Source organism: Typha angustifolia, chromosome 7 (genome assembly GCF_048772165.1).
Source record: "Typha angustifolia cultivar Huaian chromosome 7, ASM4877216v1, whole genome shotgun sequence".
NCBI lineage: Eukaryota > Viridiplantae > Streptophyta > Magnoliopsida > Poales > Typhaceae > Typha > Typha angustifolia.
In genome coordinates, this window is record NC_133245.1 from 3,375,073 (window position 1) to 3,393,458 (window position 18,386).

General features: G+C 34.8%; 2 protein-coding genes across 2 annotated transcripts; both read left to right on the forward strand.

Annotated features, from left to right (window-relative positions):
- Nucleotides 1-1,953: 1,953 nt before the first annotated feature.
- LOC140763035 (mitochondrial acidic protein MAM33) lies at nt 1,954-5,181 on the forward strand. Its single transcript, XM_073101066.1, has 3 exons — nt 1,954-2,172; nt 2,265-2,608; nt 4,605-5,181. The coding sequence occupies exons 1-3, from the start codon at nt 2,020-2,022 to the stop codon at nt 4,774-4,776; spliced, it is 669 nt and encodes a 222-aa protein (XP_072957167.1). The 5' UTR covers nt 1,954-2,019; the 3' UTR covers nt 4,777-5,181.
- Nucleotides 5,182-13,263: 8,082 nt separating this feature from the next.
- Nucleotides 13,264-17,975, forward strand: LOC140762941 (uncharacterized). The gene is made up of 4 exons (XM_073100927.1): nt 13,264-13,849; nt 15,015-15,167; nt 15,448-16,137; nt 16,571-17,975. Exons 1-4 carry the CDS (start codon nt 13,502-13,504, stop codon nt 17,645-17,647), a joined length of 2,268 nt encoding a protein of 755 aa, XP_072957028.1. The 5' UTR covers nt 13,264-13,501; the 3' UTR covers nt 17,648-17,975.
- Nucleotides 17,976-18,386: the final 411 nt, after the last annotated feature.

Below are 18,386 nucleotides of genomic sequence, written 5' to 3' on the forward strand. Positions count from 1 at the left end.
ACTCAAGAGGCGAATCCGAATAAAGAAATATAGAGATATCTGGACGACCTGATTAATATTGACACAACATCAGGGAAGAGGGATAGCCTCTAGAAGGTTTTAAGTTATCCATTACCACTCGAAGTATTATTTTTATTCTTTGTTCACTTATTTTTAATGTAAGAAAAAATATTCCGTAAACAAATCTTTCATTTTATGTTATATAAATAAGAAATTTATTACAAGATAGTAAAGAAGGAAGATAGTAAAGAAGGAGAGAGAGAGAGAATCCAAAGACAAACCTCCAATTGTGATGAAATAATGATAATATGTGGCAGGTCCAACAGCAGTAATATGTTGTTCATTTTGCCAAGGGAGAAAGAAAGAGAGAGAGAGAAGAATAGATTGAGTGAAAAGACAAGAATGCCCCTTCCTTCCCCTTTCATGTGTGGGAACATGCATTCATTGAAGTCGTGTGTCAGTGGTTCAGCATGCTTCCATCCATGTAATGTCATTTCGAGAGGACAGATTGGATGCCTCATAGCTCCTGCAATCATTGACAACTATGTAATGCTTCACTATGCAAAACCTACCTAAGCTACCTAAACACACTCTTCCATACCTTCAAACACTAACTATTACTTCTCCTAACCCTCTTTTTTTTTTTTTTTTTTTATACCTATCTAATACACTGTAAAGCTTAAATACCAGTGTATCTGTAATTGAAAATGGCTTACTTAGTCAATAATTTTTAATTATAAATTGCTGATTTAATTAGCAGTTCATTTAGAAATTTTAAATTCTATATAAAAATTGTTACGTCTCCCAATTGATATTTGAAAGTTATATAACTGAAGAATGATACGTATATATAATTTTCTCTCTCACATTAGATAATAATTTTAAAAGAATTAAAAGATTTATATATGAGTCGCTGATTGGATCAACGGTTTTAAAATGAATAAAACTCGTAAAAACAATTAGGTAAAAACTTAAAACCGTCAAAAACTCAACTATTCCTTATTCATTAATTCAAATAACATAAGTTACTTGTATTTTCACCATCCCTCCTTAACTATTACTCATAATTTTGTTTGTTTTCAAGAAAAAGAGTAGACATATATGCTTCTCTCAGATATTTACATCACTAAGTTCTTTCCGTTAGAAAAAAACTATTGAAATTTTATTAACTAATTAGATGGACAAATATGCTCTTATTTTGTCTTCTCTCTTATTAGACTTAGATTTAGAGTTTCAGGGACATTTTTACCCATTTATTAAGTTAGTCAAATTTTAAAATTATTTATACCTAGACTTCTAATGAAATCTTGTCGGAGAAAGCTTACTAATATATTTTAATAATTTACCGGGTGCATGTGTCAAAATTATTTTTCCGAAGGAGAATAATGATGCGGAGCAATAGTTAAAAGTAACCCTAACTCTTTGAATAAAAACAAAGTTAGGTATTTGTTAGGCATTTCATTTGCAACCTTGAATTATATATGATATGATTATGTGATCGTATAGTATAGTACAGTATATATTAGCTATCTATACTTGATTTTGGACTGGCTTCATTGGGGTTCTGGTCCTAGATTTGATTCTCTAACAGTTGACAAAGACTCTAGTGCTCTCTAAAGTTTGGCCCTTGACGCCCACTTGTACTCAATCTTAGGAACATTTTGAGTGGGAGTGAATAGGACATTGACAAAATTCATACCCTTGTCCACTTCTCGTTTATATATAGATTTAGGTATACTACATATATATATATATATATATATATATATATACACACACACATATTGAGAAAGGGGGAAAAGGAGAAGAGAAAAAAGAAAATAAAAAAAGAAAAAGAAAAAGGATTATTGTTGTTGGACTATTTGCAGTTTGAAGCCCAATTTGGGTATAAGACCCAGCAGCCCAGATAATCAATTTGAAGCCCAAATCGAGACCCTTCCAAATTCCAAATTCTTACTCGCAAAACCCCCAAAATCGAGTGCTTAAACCCTCCGCCCCTTCCCTCCTCTCTTCGCAACCATGTGGGCTCGATCCTTGTACGGCGGTGGCGGAATTCCGTGGCGTCGCCTCCTCATCCGACGCCTGTCGTCCTCCGCCTCTGCGGTGGACTCTATCCTCCTTCGCTCCCTCAAAGACCACTACCTCGAAGTCTCCAAGATGACACCTCCTCCGGTAACCCCTCCTTCCATTCCGTTTTTTAGGGTTTAAACTTATGTTTCCATCTCATCTCATCTCATCTCGTCCCTCTCGTTTATGTGCTGTAGAAAGTGAACCCGCCGTCGCCATTCACGATCTTGAAAGGCGCGCTGGATAAGGACGGGCCCGTGCTGCGTAGATCGTATAAGGATGAGGACATCTCGATTTCCGTGATGCGATTGGCTAATATAATGCCCGCTGGGGCCGAGGATGAGGACGATGGGGATGAGTCGATCAACCAAATGTTTCTCCATGTGGATGTGGCGAAGCCCGGGAGACAGGAGTCGCTGCAATTCCTCTGCGGGTTGTATCCGGACACCGTCGGGATCCACTCCGTGTGCCTTCGGCCAAAGGTTGGAACCGGGACTGGGTCGGCGGCGGCCGCTGCAAATTACCAGGGCCGTGTTTTCCAGTAAGCCCGTTGTCTTCGTCTGACAATTTTTCTACATCTTGCTGTTAGAATGTGATTTTGAGACGGATTCCTGTTAGGTTTTAATGAAATTAGAATTCTGTTAAAATGCAGGTAATGTTGGTTTTAGGTAGGTTTGAGAAGTTGATTGGTTTGTTATTGAAATGTGCATGCCAATGAATTAATCCTTGCGGTAACCGAGCAGGTCTGCTAGTTGACTAGATATTTCTACTCAATTTTATTGGATCTTATTTGCTGGATTGATTGTTTTATTTTATAGTTGAGTTGCCATACTAGGAGAGAATTAGCAAATTCATTTCAACTTATTACTTGAAAAATGGAGAGGTGATGACATGCCAATTTAATTAATTATCATTAGGATTTGGAGTTGTGGCTATAGTAGCATACAGAGTAAGAAAATTGGATTGCCACAGAAAATGTCTCGATTGGGTTACTTAGCTACGGAAGTGAATTATATTATTATTATTATTGTTTCAATTATTTGTAAAAGGATATAGATAGCTTGTGAGTGTGAGTTAGGATTACTATTGAATAGATTTACGAGATCTCCAAAATCACACTAAGCTGATTCTAATTCATTGAAAGTTGACTAATGATTATTTGAAGAGTGCAATTTTGTTTTGTATGGATCAACTCTGGCTGAAATTTTTTTCATCATTGGCATGGTCATCCAAATGTTTTCACATCTACATGTGTCTACATGGATTGGGCCACAACCCTTGTCTGAGGTGAAGGGATTCAGTTATAAGAGATCTTGGATAGGGGATTAAGATTCAGAAGTAGATTATGAAATGGATAAGACATGAAATCGGTACATGATGCAGTAAATTTTGGACTTGGACGCAAATGGGTAATGATGCAGCATCATACAGAATATATGCTCATGCATGTACGTGAATTGACCTGCAAATGACACTATGAAGTACAAACAATTTATTAGTTGCCCAAATATGTGCACTTACTAGTTACAATATGGAGTGATTATAGGAGTATCTCTGTATCCCCTTGTTTGTATATATTATCGTTCATAAGAAAATGGTAATACTCAAGTTAATTTAAAAGAACAATTAAAAAACCACAATGAGTTGTCCTTATATTATAAACACCATATGTTGGAAATCATTCAAACACAAAATATAGTATGCATAGTAGTACCAAACTATCCTGCCTTGTCCTTTATCTTATTATCATGAGACTAAAGAAGTTAATGTTCTGTATATAAACATGCACGCTCAATTTTTATTGGCTGCTTGAAACCCCATAAAGTTGTGTTAGATCTATGAAAGTGTAAGTATCAACTATTTCCAAGGCAAAAAGTTTAGAAGCTAAAGATACACAATGTCTTAGATTAGATGTTGTCATTTTCGGACTTATGCTGCATAATGCATAATCATTTGTGAATTGAAAGTTTAATTACATTGAATGTCATGAAATAACATATTCTTAATCCTTATAAAGAAGTTTATTCATAATAGCTCTTAACCAATCATATTATGCTGTAAATTGTTGAAGAGAAAGTTGTGAATGCTGATTGAAGGCATGCATATTCTTTTTCTTTTTTTTTTTCCTTTTCCTGGAGCCCAAGTTATCAGTAACTTTATTGTGGATTGTATTTGTTGTTGCTAAGAAGTGGGGCTTGGCAACTTGGTTGCCACCAAGCCCATGCGTGGAAAGCTGACCTAGCCCATTGAGATGCCTGGCCTTTCTTGTGCTAGAACAGTTCAATAAGCTGGTTTCACTCATGACAGGTTGCACATTATGTACAAGCCTAAATGCTGCAATCTTTTTTTGTAAATTTAAAAAAAAAAAAATCTAAATAGCATTATTTTAGTTTGCTGCTGGTCTCAAATATTCTATTGAAGTCATCTCATGACATTTCAAGACTATATCATCCTTTTCTTTTTTATGCACTTATTTTAGTTGCTTTTCAACTTGGAATGTTGTTAAGATGCATACCTTATGGTCGTTGAACTGGCAGGGAGCTGGACCAAAAGGTGAGGGATGCCTTCCATATATATATTGAGGCTCGTGGCATAAATGAGAATCTCTTCCCTTTCCTCCAAGCATGGCTTTATGTGAAGGACCACCGAAACCTCATGCGTTGGTTTAAGAGTGTGGGTGCCTTCATCAGTGAGCGAAAGGCTGTCTGAGCTGCATTTGCCTCATCCATTGTAGAATTGAGAATTTCACTTTCTTTATGGTTCTGTGCACGTGCAACCGTCAAATATCTAAACCCAAGTTTTGAGTATTCAGATGAGGTGAAGGGAAATCACTCGGCTTGTGGTAATCTTATAGAAGTACTTCCAGACAAATTACCCAGTTGGAAAAGCATTTAAAGACTGATAGATTGGTATCACCAGAATCCAAAAGAAATTAAACTTCTTCTCTTTGTTGTACCTTCAGTTGTTAGGATGACAGAGAGCATGTAAGCATAAATACATTTTATCTGAACCAGTCTCGAGTAATTTTCCTTTAGACAGATGATAGATGTCTCAGAGATTCCAACCAACCGACAATAAAATTGCTCTTGGTGCCTTTTCTCTATCCCATCTATTGTTTTGTTCCTATCTTGGATTCATGTTGTTGTTTCAACTATCCTCTTGTTTATAGAATGATCAGACTGACAAGGATGCAACCTGTACCTACATAAAGAGGATTTCCATCATGCAGTATGCTGATGGCATACTTACTCTTTACTTCAATTTGAAGTCAATATGGATCTTGGGTTTGATGGCCATGGCCTAACCTAATTTCTGGAACTTTGTGTCCCTTTGGGCCAATTCTATTATTGCATCTAGGACTCATGTAGATTAAATCTCTAGCTGGCCCAATTGGGTAATTGAGTGCATATATCTGGACCCAATCCTCTGACATGGTCAGTGAACTTGGATTGAGTATAAATCTTCCATTATGAGCTGCTACTCTGAAGTATGCTTGAAATTTGGTAATGTGTCAAAATTGCAAGGACCCACCATTTTTTTTTTTCCGTAGTCAGGCCAAGTCGTTGGACATCCAAATACTTCTCATAGTCTTCTTCAAGCATCATCATGCCTCCATTAAAGTGTTGGGGGGTCAAGTTAGTGGTGCCATTTCTTCTGTGACATATCTCTCACTATCTGAGTTAGAGGCTTAACTCTGCTGCTGTTAAAAGAGGGCCTTAGCTTCTTTCTTTTTTATCCCATGTTCTTTCTCTTTCTCTTTCTCTTTATTTTTGCTCCAATGTTTTTTTTCCACAAAGAATTTGAGTACCCAAATGACAACAACATAAAGCACAGGGGGAGTATTCAAAAAGTAGTTCCCTACTTTTGTGCTTAAATATTAGTATTTGATTTTATCTTTAACTTTTAAAAAAAATAAAGTCACTAAAAAAAACTGTGTGTTCTGACTTTATTCTCATTCACATCCTATCCTACCATATTGATATTTATCATTTGACTCATCCATTTTACTTTTAATGTCTCAAAAATACCCTATCATTAGTTTTCTTAACAAATAGTTATATATATATATATATATATGTGAGTTAAATTAACTATAGATATATAATGATCTAAATACCCTTAAGTAAGATAAGTTTTCTAAGATTAGGTTTTTGTAAAATTGAACCAGATTTTTCACCTCAAATTAGGGCCATTTTATTATTATTTTATATAAAAGTAATGCTGGAATCTTTCCTATTCCTTTAGCTAACATTAGGTAAAAATTTACTCTATATCAAACTTTGTGACTGATTCTTCCATCAGAAATATTGAATTTGGAAATGTTCTGCTTGAAGAGGCAAATGGAATTTAGATTCTCCTGACACACTTCATCTTTTAAAAAGCTGATCAAAATTCTCTGAAGAAATTCTTGTGGCCCAAATCATCTACAAGTTAGATTAAATGCTAACAACTTCTTTGAATATTAAAATAGCAAAACATTCCACATAGAGTTAAATCTCTAAATTTTGATTCTATGTGAATATTCTTTAAAATCTATTGTTTTTGCATAGCTGTCCATCTAGTTAGTCTCTGATGAGTGATAAAACTACATGTTATAATCGAAAGTATTTAAATGATAAAAATAACAAAGATTCCTTTATTTAAGAGCAATGTATACAAAAAAGATTGAGAATATTTTTGTCCTTCTAGTATTAAATAGATCAAAATTTATGTTGGTTAGACTTTTTTGGGTATCTTTAAGAAAAAAGGTTGTTAAGAGTATCTATATAAAAACCAAGTATTTTGAAAGACATATATATATATATATATATATATATATATATATATATATATATATATATATATAACACCAATTTTAGAGGAATATATACATAAAAATAAAAGATAAAATACCAAATTATTGATCCTATGGCATATAGAAGCATTGGAGCAATCAAAATGTTAGTTGTTACTATGAAACATCCTCTTGGAAGTTGGGAACTTGGGATAGAAGATAGAGATTTTCTACTAAAAATTTATTTAATTTGGTTAGTATATTTAAAAACTTAAATAACATACTAATATGTTTATAAATCATTGTTCTTAATATAAGTTGATGTTTGAAAATCAATGATTCAGTCATCGACTTCTAAATATAAGTTGCTAACTGAATTAATGACTTATAAATTTTTTATAAAATATACAAATAAATTTTTATATAAATTATTGATTCAATTAGTAATTTATATTTAAAATTCATTGAATTAGAAAGTAATTTATATGAAAATAATTTCTTAAAAAGCTTAGGCAAATTTTATAGAAGATTTAAAATTGTCACGAATTAAAAACTAAAAGCAGACTTAAAATAATTAAAAGTCCCTTTCATTCCCTTGTATCTTTCCCATTAAACAAAATAAATATTAAATAATCCAATTATTAACAAATTTAAGGCAATAAACTAAGCTCTTATGACCCAAATGAATCATCGCAGCGGTATCTTTTGTTATTATTCTTAGATTAGTGAAGTAATTATTTTAATGTCGCATATGCCGCCTTGCTATTTTGTAATAAGCTAAGCTGGAATTCTAAGAGATAATTGATTGGAAGAGATCATATTTTCTTATCAAAAGTCGGTCCACTCCATGTGTATGAATGAATAGCATCTAGACTAAAAATTGTTTCTTATTATATATATATATATATTACTTGAACAAAACTTATGCAATGATTCTATTTTATATCTTTTATATATGGAGACAGAAAGTTGGATTAATGGCCTAAAAATGTTATGATTTATAGACTAAGAGAGAGAAGAAGATAGAAAGAAAAACTAAAAGGAAGGGGCTTTGGCTCATACTGAGTCCTAGATGATACTTCTCTCTCTCTCTCTCCCTCCCATTAATTAAAATTAAATCATTAATTATGTTATAGTTGGTCCAAAACTATAGCTGTTGGCGTAAAGCTACAGTACATTTGAATATGATTGAAATAGATATAATAATTTTTATTTGTTTATTGTTAAAATTAAAGATTTACTATTTCTACGTTTAGTCAGCGTAACAATTAATTTGATGTGATATAAAGTGAATAAAAATATTAGAAAAAAAATATTTTATTTTTTATAAAATTATGATAAATATTTTTTAATTTAATATAAAATAGATTGATGTGATAGATAAAGATAAATTGATAATTGAATTAGTGTATAGTATAAGATACAATTTTGATGAATAATATTTGTATTCTTAAATATGATTATTATAACATTTAATTATTATTTTATAATAATAATTATATTATAGATTAAGAAAAAAAATAGGATTAAATATATTTGCTATCTCGTACTATGTACTTTAGAAGGTCTTAAGCCGGTCGATTGTTAATTTTTTTTTGTTAACTAAATGATACTAAAATGATCAAAATAACACATCGTATTTATTTGACAATATATATAAATTTTAAAATATTACTACTAAATGACCAAAATAACTATATATATAATTTATTTTAAGCATAACATAAAATAGTAAAATATATTTAATCTAAAAAATAATTTTAATTGGGCTTTATGACGCTCAACAAAGTCGTACAAACACCTATTTATTATATATTTATCGTATCTCTCCGGCTCATTCTCCAAGGTATCAATTGCGTAGGGGCACACAAATTAATCAGAATAAAAGGTATATCTATGGGCTAATGCTAAAAGAGCTCCTTCAGACTGTGATACTCAGTCAGATAAGCTGATGAGGAGGGTGGCCACTGTTCAGGTACCCACCCACCCACTACCCACAGAACTCCAAATCTCTCCTCTCTCTCCTCTCTGCTCTCTTGTGAGCTGTGACTCGTCGTCAACTCCGATTGGGGTTTTGCTGACTTTTCCACTTTTTCTTTAAAGCATTTTAGCAAACATCTTGTGGGCTGTCTTTTCTCTCCCTCTCTTAATGCGTGTGTGGCTGATAGCTAGCTGCCCCTCGCCTTCTCTGCATCCCTTTTGGAACATTTTGGGTGTCCCCACTTGCCTTCCATTTTGTGGCTCTCCCTCTCTCCCTCTCTCCCTCTCTCCCCCTCTTGTTTTAAAAAACTCTATTCTATTTTCTTTTACTCTTTTGTTGATTTTATAACTAGACCTTTTCTAAAAATTTATATTTTTATACGACAACTTGAGCTAAAGTAAATCTAATGGATATAAAAATAGTGAAAATATATAAGGTGTAGATGATAATAGTAGGATCTAAATTTTTAGATCAATAAATATTATGGCGTTAGTAATTTATAGATGATGTTAGATGTCTCTGTCGTTGGTAGCTCAATTCATTGCTAATGATATATAGAAGGCAATGTGATATATCTTGGCATTGAAAATTAGAAAAGCACAGCATGATTCATGGGATTAGTGACCTTAATTATAGCTTTGTCCCCAATGTCAACCATAGTGTTTAGTGGATAGAATTCCTTAACGAATATTTCAAACTCAAATAAAAGTTTTGGGCTTCTTTCACATAATTGACACTAAAAGCTTAAATATAATATATTAATAGTTTTTAGAATATTTTAATATAAGGAAAAAAATAGTCTATTTAATTGTAAACTAATAATGATATTTATGAAGAAACACAATAATTTTGATGGCAATTATAATATTCTAAACATTGTTAAGATTCCTAAAGTTTAATTAAATCACCATGGAAAGATTAGAATGGATAAGGAGGATTACAAAGCTTACAAGAAAGTGGTTAACATCACACTAGTTTGCTGATGGATTAATTTTTGTCTCGTTAATTTGTTTGATTTGGTAAGCGTCAATTAGAGCATAGTGTGCTGCCCACTTTACTATAAAGAGTCTTAATCATGGCCAACATGTCGGTTTAATAGATTTGTTTTATTTCTCCACTAGTTTATGTTAGTCTGTGTCATGTTCTTGGTGTAATAGCCTTGCTAAGGCTGTCATTTTGATTTTAGACAGGTAGGTTTGTTGGTGCCGTTGGATTACTAAGTAATTAAACAATAGTGCTTAATGTCTTAAAAGCTAATTATTGTCTAAAGATTTATGTTGTTTAAGTGGTGCAATAGGAATGTAAAATGGAGCTTAGTCGCGTCTATATCTAATAAAATAATAATTCTACGTAAGCAAAATTTGTTCGAGTGAAAAATTTATTAAATATCAATCTAAATATTTATATTGGGTTATTTCGTGTTCGACAAGAACTGATCGCCAAGTATAACTTTAAGTTAGGCATATAATTATCACATTTTGCCACTGTATATGGTAAGTAAATTCTTTTTCTATCATTCAAGGGATACATAGGAAAGCAGACATCAGAGAAGAAGAATGATAATGGTAGCAAAGAGATATACTAAAATTTAACAGCAGTGCTCACATAAATAGTCACTTTCAGATACAGATACAGAGCACTATGCATTGGACTTGAGAGCTAAGCTGACTCCATTTCAATCCCTCCATCCTTTCTTCCTTTGTTGCAAAGGAAACCCAAAGAGTAAAACTACTGATGCCTCACCTCATTCCACTGAGTAAATGTGTGCAATGTGTTCACAGGAGTATACTAGAATTGAAGAGAATATAATCATCATAAGGTGGTTGGAATCATCATAACTATGTGGCCCTACTTCAATGGATTAAGGTCTTCACATGCCAATGCCTTTGATCCTTTTTTCCTTTTTTTTTCTTTTTATTATATATATATATATATATATATATTTCATCAAATCTTAAATTTGTAGATTGGATATATAAAAAATTCACTGAATATTAACCCTAATATTTACTAATATCGAACCAATTAAAAAAAAACTATCCAAATCAAATTTTTAACAAAATTTAGCCGATATTCAGAAACTTAAGTTGTTAGATAATATATTAATACCATATTTTATGTCATTACCATATCCACTGATATGTTGCCACGTAGAGTCTACCATAATTTAATACTAAATTTAATGTTAAAAAAAATAATGGATAAGATGGACTTAATATGATTTAAACTCATATTATTTTTTTTTAAAAAAAATAGCCCTAATAAAGTATCAGATAATTGATGCCATTGTCATGAGAGATTTGATGGGAGATCAGAAGTTGATTCTTCCAAAGTACAATTGAATTTTGACTAGGGCCACAAAAGCCCCCACTCTGAAAAAATAAAATATAAAAGATTATAAAGAGTAGAAGAATGACAATAATAAGAAAGTAGAAGAAAGAATTGCTATTATATTCAAGGAGAAGAAGAAAGTCCTCATACTTATACAAAAATATGAACAGGTCTAACTTTGATAATAATAATAATAAAGAAGAAGAAGAAGACATCTTTGGCGTTGAGACTTATTAAATTTGGGTTTAAACAGAATAAAGTGAAAGCAGTCTCACTCCATTGCCAGAGATATGTGGATTTGGCAAGGGTTTAATAATAATAAAATAATATTTCGTCCAGTTTTGTTATGTCTAACTCTCTAAAAGGAGAGAATAGGTTTAGAGTAAGATATTAAATACAATTTTCCCTAAATTAATTATGTTAAGAAAAAGACAAACATAAAAAGCCCTTAAGATAGCTAGTCAATAGGGGCTTTTTTTTTAAACATATATACTCTTAAAAATCCCTTATTTACTTATATAACTTGCTAAACTTTATATTTACATATAAAATCTTTAATTTTTAAGAATTTTAATAAATAAGACTGTGTTTATATTTATTTTGTGATTCACATTCTGTCTTTTAAGGTTTTTGTAACTCGACACCTACTTTTTCCTTCTTATAATTTTTATTTAACACCCTTGATTAATTGAAACGGTACTAGAAAAATATATTCTATTATAATATATAAAATAATTTATAAATATCTAAATTACTCATGTGAGGATGAACAGAGAGTAGGAAAATTAGTAGTGATGATATTTTAATAGTTTGGTTAGTTAGCCAAAAAAATGTCAAGAACAGAAGAGTAGAGTTACAACATGGTTAAAGACGGGATGTGGATAATAAAATAGTTAAAAATATAGGATGTGATTTGTAAAATATTATTATATAATTTTTTTAATATAAATATAAAATGAATTGTGAGAGGATATAAATGTGCGTATAACTAAATACAAAAAAATTCCGGGGTATAGAAGCAAAAAAAGGAGAGCTAAATAATTAGGGCCAGTGAGGGCCAATGAAAAGGTCAAACGCCATGCCCGGCAACTCAGGGATGCTACGAAGACTCCGAATTGGCAGCGAGTGAGAGTGACTGAAAACAACCAAAGTTTCCAAAAAACGACGTGCCCACTTCCATTCCCTTGCATTTGCCGGGATTGCGACCGCCGTGCGATTGAATTATCTCCTTTGGATATATAATATAAAGCCAGGGAGTGGACACTGGCGACTTCCCTAATCTTGATCCTATACTCCTTAATCTCAATACTAATAATACAAACCCCCCCTCCCTTTTCCTTTTTCTTCGAGCCTTTGCTTTCAAGAAAAGTGATTAAATTGTGAGACGTAATAAAAGTTTAACTTGCAAGCTATATAACACCCTTTTCTTTTTTTTTTTGAAATAGATACCAGTGTATGATTATAGATAGATATATATATTAGATCGAACAAATACTATTAGAGTAGGGCCTCTATAAAGTTGAGCTTTTTTCCGCATCTCTTTGTGCATAGGATAGTTGACCCTTGTAATTATTTTAATAAAATCTTGCTGCTTTTTATTCACCAAAATTTAATTGCATAGATATGCTTATATTATTTTAGAAATATTTAGTCATCAAACACCGGGGCTACGGTAGGGACCTAATAGAGATAATAAATATTAGTATATTAATTTTTGGAGCACTATATTTATTTATTTATTATTAGGAAAAAAAAGAAATTAAGCAAATTTTTTGTGCGTGTGTGTGTGTGAGAATTAATAAAAGGTGTGGCCCTATCCAGCTGTAACCTACGGCAACCGGGGGAGTCCAGCGAGGCATCGCTTTGGACTGGAGATCTCCATTTAATTTGAGAGAATGGAGAGGATATCAATTACCGGACGTCATTTAACTCTTAATCCGAGCCGTTACCGGTGGGAGTTTACTAAAAAAACGATGCATAAAAACCAGACCGTGGACTTCGATATCTCCACTCCGCTTTATCTTGTTCTCCGCTCCCCCCTCTCTCTCTACGAAATCCGTTTTTTCTCTCTCTCTCTCTCTCTCTCTCCTCTCTCTCTCTCTATTCCCTTCCCCCTCGCATATTCTCTTCCTCTCTCTCTCTCTCTCTCTCTCTCTCTCTCTCTCGTTTTCGATCGATCTCGAATCGAACGATCCGTTTGCAAAAACTGCAACTTTTGGGGAGTTCGACTCCAAAGATCGGATATTTACCGAGGTTCACGCAGTGATCTCGTCTGGATTGGTAGTCTGTTGAAGCGAATCCGGTGCTCTTCGCCGGCGAGGAGGCGATTCTAGGGTTTTAGGGCGTGGATGGTGGCGAGGATGATGAGGTGGCGCCCGTGGCCGCCGTTGTTGGCGAAGAAATTTCAGGTGAAGCTGGTGGTGGAGAGGATGGAAGGGGTTAGGGTGGAGGAGCCGGCGGCGAGGGTGACGGCGGAGGTGAGGTGGAAAGGGGCGAAGGCGGCGCTGAGCTCGCTGAGGAGGACGGTGAGGAGAAATCGCACGAGAGAGGAGGAGGTGGGGAGAGGAGAGGAGGAGGGAGAGGGGGAAGGGGGAGTGGTGGAGTGGAATGAGGAGTTCGAGAGCGTTCTGACTTTGACTTCGCACAGGGAGAATGTTTTCCATCCGTGGGAGTTGTCCTTCGTCGTCTTTGTCAATGTGAGTTGGATTTGGCCATCTGAGTATTTTTTTTACCTAGTCGATATGTTGATCTCACTTTTTTTTCTCGGTTAGGTTTTCTGTTTTTCGGAAATGAGTTTGGTTGCCTAATTTTGTGGATTATTTGGTCTGTATTCGTTGGATTATTGTTGATTTATTCCCTTCTAGGGGTTTTCGCTAGAAATGGATTTGAGATTTTAGGAATCGGATTTTTATTTTTTATTTTTTTGGGTGTGTTTGTGTGTATTTTGATGTTGATACTGCAATTTCTGGGTTTCAATTGGACCATTTAAAGGGAATTAGGGCTTAAATTAACACCGTTTTGTTATTCTTTGGTCATGCATATAAGATCTTTTGTGCTTTCTGAGTAGATGATTGGATTTATATGTTCCTTCTGATGCTACTTAGTTTCCTTAGGTTTAGATGTTACTTTTGCTATCTCCTATTCCCTTTAAGTTTTTTTCTGAAGTTATTTTAGTTTTATTATTTCTTTTTCTCATTGAATTTGGCTCACTGGATTCTACAAATGATTTCCTGAAGTCTTCTAGTTGACCTGATTTATTTGTCATTTTCCTTTTAAAATAGTGCAAGTTAGAGCATGTTCCTTAGAATTTGGGTTTTGTTTGGTTATTGAAGCAGTGGAACCAACTAAAAAGATACCCTTGATATAAGTGCCTTCTGTTGTTCTAACGCTATCGATGCTCTCTACCTTTGTAGTTCCTTAGAATTTGGGTTTTGTTTGGTTATTGATGCACTGGAACCAACTAAACAATACCCCTGATTTAAGATGCTTCTATTGTTCTGATGCTATCAATGCTCTACCTAAGTATAGTATTGGATGCAAAACTTTTCTTCTTGCCAGCTCTTTTGTAGTTTAGTATTAAACAAGTTAGATTAAAGACCATTGGAGAAAAGTTGTAAGAATCTTAATCTCTAAGGTAGTTAATCTTCCTTTCTAATCTTTATGAGCATTGCATTTGTATCATTTTGGATTGTTTGGTATATGCAGCCTACTACTATTGAATGAAACCATCAGATCAATCATGCCGCTGATGCAACATGATTAAAGAAGCTAATTTTATATCTTTACTAACAAGTTCATGTTGTGCTATCCACATGCCTGTATTTTCATAATGGGACTATAACCTCAATTCTTCTGGTTTAGGGATTGAATCAGGGATCTAAGAGCAAGGCATCAGTTATGGGTACAGCATCATTGAACCTTGCCGAATATGCATCTACAGTTGAAGAAGAGGTTAAGATAAACCTTCCGTTGTTGCAGCCTGGTGTTGCCATCGAGTCCTCGCCATCACTTCATGTATGTTGATTATATCATATATTGATGCTTTACTGTAGTGTAAGGCTGCAGTATTTTCCTGTTTAAATTTTGTCAAGGTCCTTGTACAGTTGATTTCAGGAAACAAGATTAGACTCCTTATACAGCTATACTCTTTTAATAGTTGCACAAACTTTGTATGTCTGTACGAAATTCTCCCGCATCATCAGCAATGGATCTGAATATTTCTTGACCTACGTCGTCGATATTTTTCTTGTCAAAGTTATTGTCTTTTTGACATTGGAATCTACTTGTATTGCAGCTTTCTCTCAGTCTGGTGGAATTGAGACTTCCTCAAGAATCATCAGAGACAGTGCAGAGGTCTATCGTGCCTGTTTCTTCACCTTCTTCTGGAGACAACCTACCTTCTGAAAAAGACGAGCTTTCTGCTCTTAAAGCAGGATTCAGAAAGGTAAAAATTCTTTCAGAGTTTGTGTCAACCCGAAAATCCAAGAAGACTTGCCGAGATGATGAAGTCAGTGAGGGTAAGTGTTCTGCCCCAAGTGATGACGCAGAATGTGCATACCCATTTGACACAGACTCTCTTGATGATGATCCTGATGAGGGAGAACTAGAAGATGGGAAAGTGACTTCTAGTGTTAGGAAGTCATTCAGCTATGGGACATTAGCATACGCTAACTATGCTGGTGGTTCGTTTTACTTTGATGTGAGGATTGATGGAGAGTATGATGACTGGATTTATTATAGTCATCGGAGGTCTGATGTAGGTTATTCACATGCTGAGGAGACGACAGCATCTGTTCTGGAGCAACCTGTGTCACAGCCTTCAAAACGGAGTATTCTACCATGGAAAAAGAGGAAATTAAGTTTTCGGTCTCCGAAGACTAAAGGAGAACCTTTATTGAAGAAGGCATATGGAGAAGAGGGAGGGGATGACATTGATTATGACCGTCGTGTACTGAGCTCTTCTGACGAGTCTCACTCCACTGGGGTATGCATCTGTTTCCTTTCCTCTTTTCTGTTGATATATAGGACATAACCTTTGAGGATCACATAATTTAATTCAGTCAATAGCTAATTATCAGGTTGATATTTCTGAATTAGTAAATTGATCTTTCTGGTCATCTATAGGAGCTGAATTGGTTCTGCATTCATCTACTGTAATATTATTTACCTAAGGTCCTGATCTGTCATTATTGACTGTGTTCTGACTCTATTGGATCAAGTATACTTTGCCCGGGGTTGGTGCTTCGGTCATTTAATCTACTATAGAATATCCTCGTTGTGTTGCCTATAGAGTACCTTATATTTTTAAGCGTGCCAGTATCTTGTCTGATTCTTTCATGCATACTCTTTTCCTAGCTGCAATTTCTGTGCACATTTGTTACGTAAGAGATAGTAATTTTGTATCTTTCTGCTTGCAGAGGCAAAAGGATGAAGAAGGTTTGGCTAATCGCTTGTCAATATCAGATTTTGGTGACGACAATTTTGTTATAGGAAGCTGGGAGTCAAAGGAATTAGTTAGCCGTGATGGTCACATGAAGATTTCAACACAGGTCTTCTTTGCATCCATTGACCAAAGGAGCGAACGTGCTGCTGGTGAGAGTGCATGCACCGCACTTGTTGCTGTCATTGCAGATTGGTTCCAGACTAACCGTGACATGATGCCCATTAAGTCCCAATTCGACAGTCTCATCCGAGAAGGCTCACTCGAGTGGAGAAATCTTTGCAAGAACCAGACGTATCGAGAGCGCTTCCCTGACAAGCATTTTGATCTAGAAACTGTTCTTCATGCAAAGATTCGCCAACTCTCTGTTGTACCCAGTAAGTCTTTCATCGGCTTCTTCCATCCAGAAGGCAATGATGATAACGGTGGATTCGATTTCCTCCATGAGGCAATGTCATTTGATAGCATCTGGGATGAGATTAGCCGCATTGGGTCAGAGTGTCCCACCGACGGAAGCCCCCAGCTGTATATAGTGAGCTGGAATGATCACTTCTTTGTTCTCAAAGTTGAAAGTGATGCTTATTATATTATAGACACTCTTGGAGAGAGACTCTATGAAGGATGCAACCAGGCTTACATCCTAAAGTTTGATGACAGTACATTAATCCACAGAATTCCTGATGAGAAGACAACTGCCAACTCTGATTCCACTGGAGCTGGAAATGGTGCTGCAGAGGACAACACTGAGGAGCTAGGTAGTGGAAGTGGCGATGCAGAGGGTGAGCTTGTTTCCAAGGGCAAGGAGTCATGCAAGGAGTACATCAAGAGTTTCTTGGCTGCTATTCCAATCAGGGAATTACAGGTTGATATCAAGAAAGGTCTGATGGCTTCTATCCCGCTGCATCACCGCCTCCAAATTGAGTTTCATTACACCGAGTCATCTCAGGAAGTCAGTGTACCTGCTTTTCCTCCAGCGGCAGGAGCTACTTCAGAGTTTTTGTGGCCGGTTGAGCCAACGACAGCCGTTACTCTAACACCGGCAGTTGCTGTATAGAATATCTCTGGACATTATTATGCAAGAGCTGGCTATCTTGTCTTTTAACTTGGCATATCTGCAGCAGTCTGCTTGAGATCAATGTGTGAAGGTGGCAAACTAACCCATCAAAGAGATCACGAGAGGCTTTCCTTTCCTTTCACTTAAAAACTTCTAATTTAAACTGACTATGAGGGTCTTTGTTATGTGTGATTCTGGCCCTTTCTCCAGCTATCTTTTTGTATAGGAAGGGTGTGTGCAGTGTATCTCACTTGTCTTTTGAACTGTGTGGTGGCGTTCTAATTCCCCAAACTTGTTAATGCAGTTAATAAATAGTCTTATCTTTAAACTAGTAATCTTTCTCATTGCTACTTTGGAATCTCTGGTGGTCTTATATAATATGATGTGTGTGCGGCTGCCAAGGTGGATGAAAGTTATCTTATTGGTTGCCATGTGATGTTTTTAGCTGTTATGCCTGAGATTGTAATTAAATGATGCGTGTAATGGTCATAGCTATTCATGTTCATTTAATGTAAACATATCGACAGACTTATAGAAAACCAATCAGGGGATGCGAACTGTCCAAGATATCTGCAGGCTATATATTTATATAATGTTCGTGCAAATCATATTATTTTTGATAGTTGGCATCTTCTGGAACTCAAATTAATTAGCTACTTGGGTGTTAGTTGACTTGGAATGGGAACATGATAAGTTCCTGCACTTGTCTGGATCCCAACATGCACAACACATGCTGTAG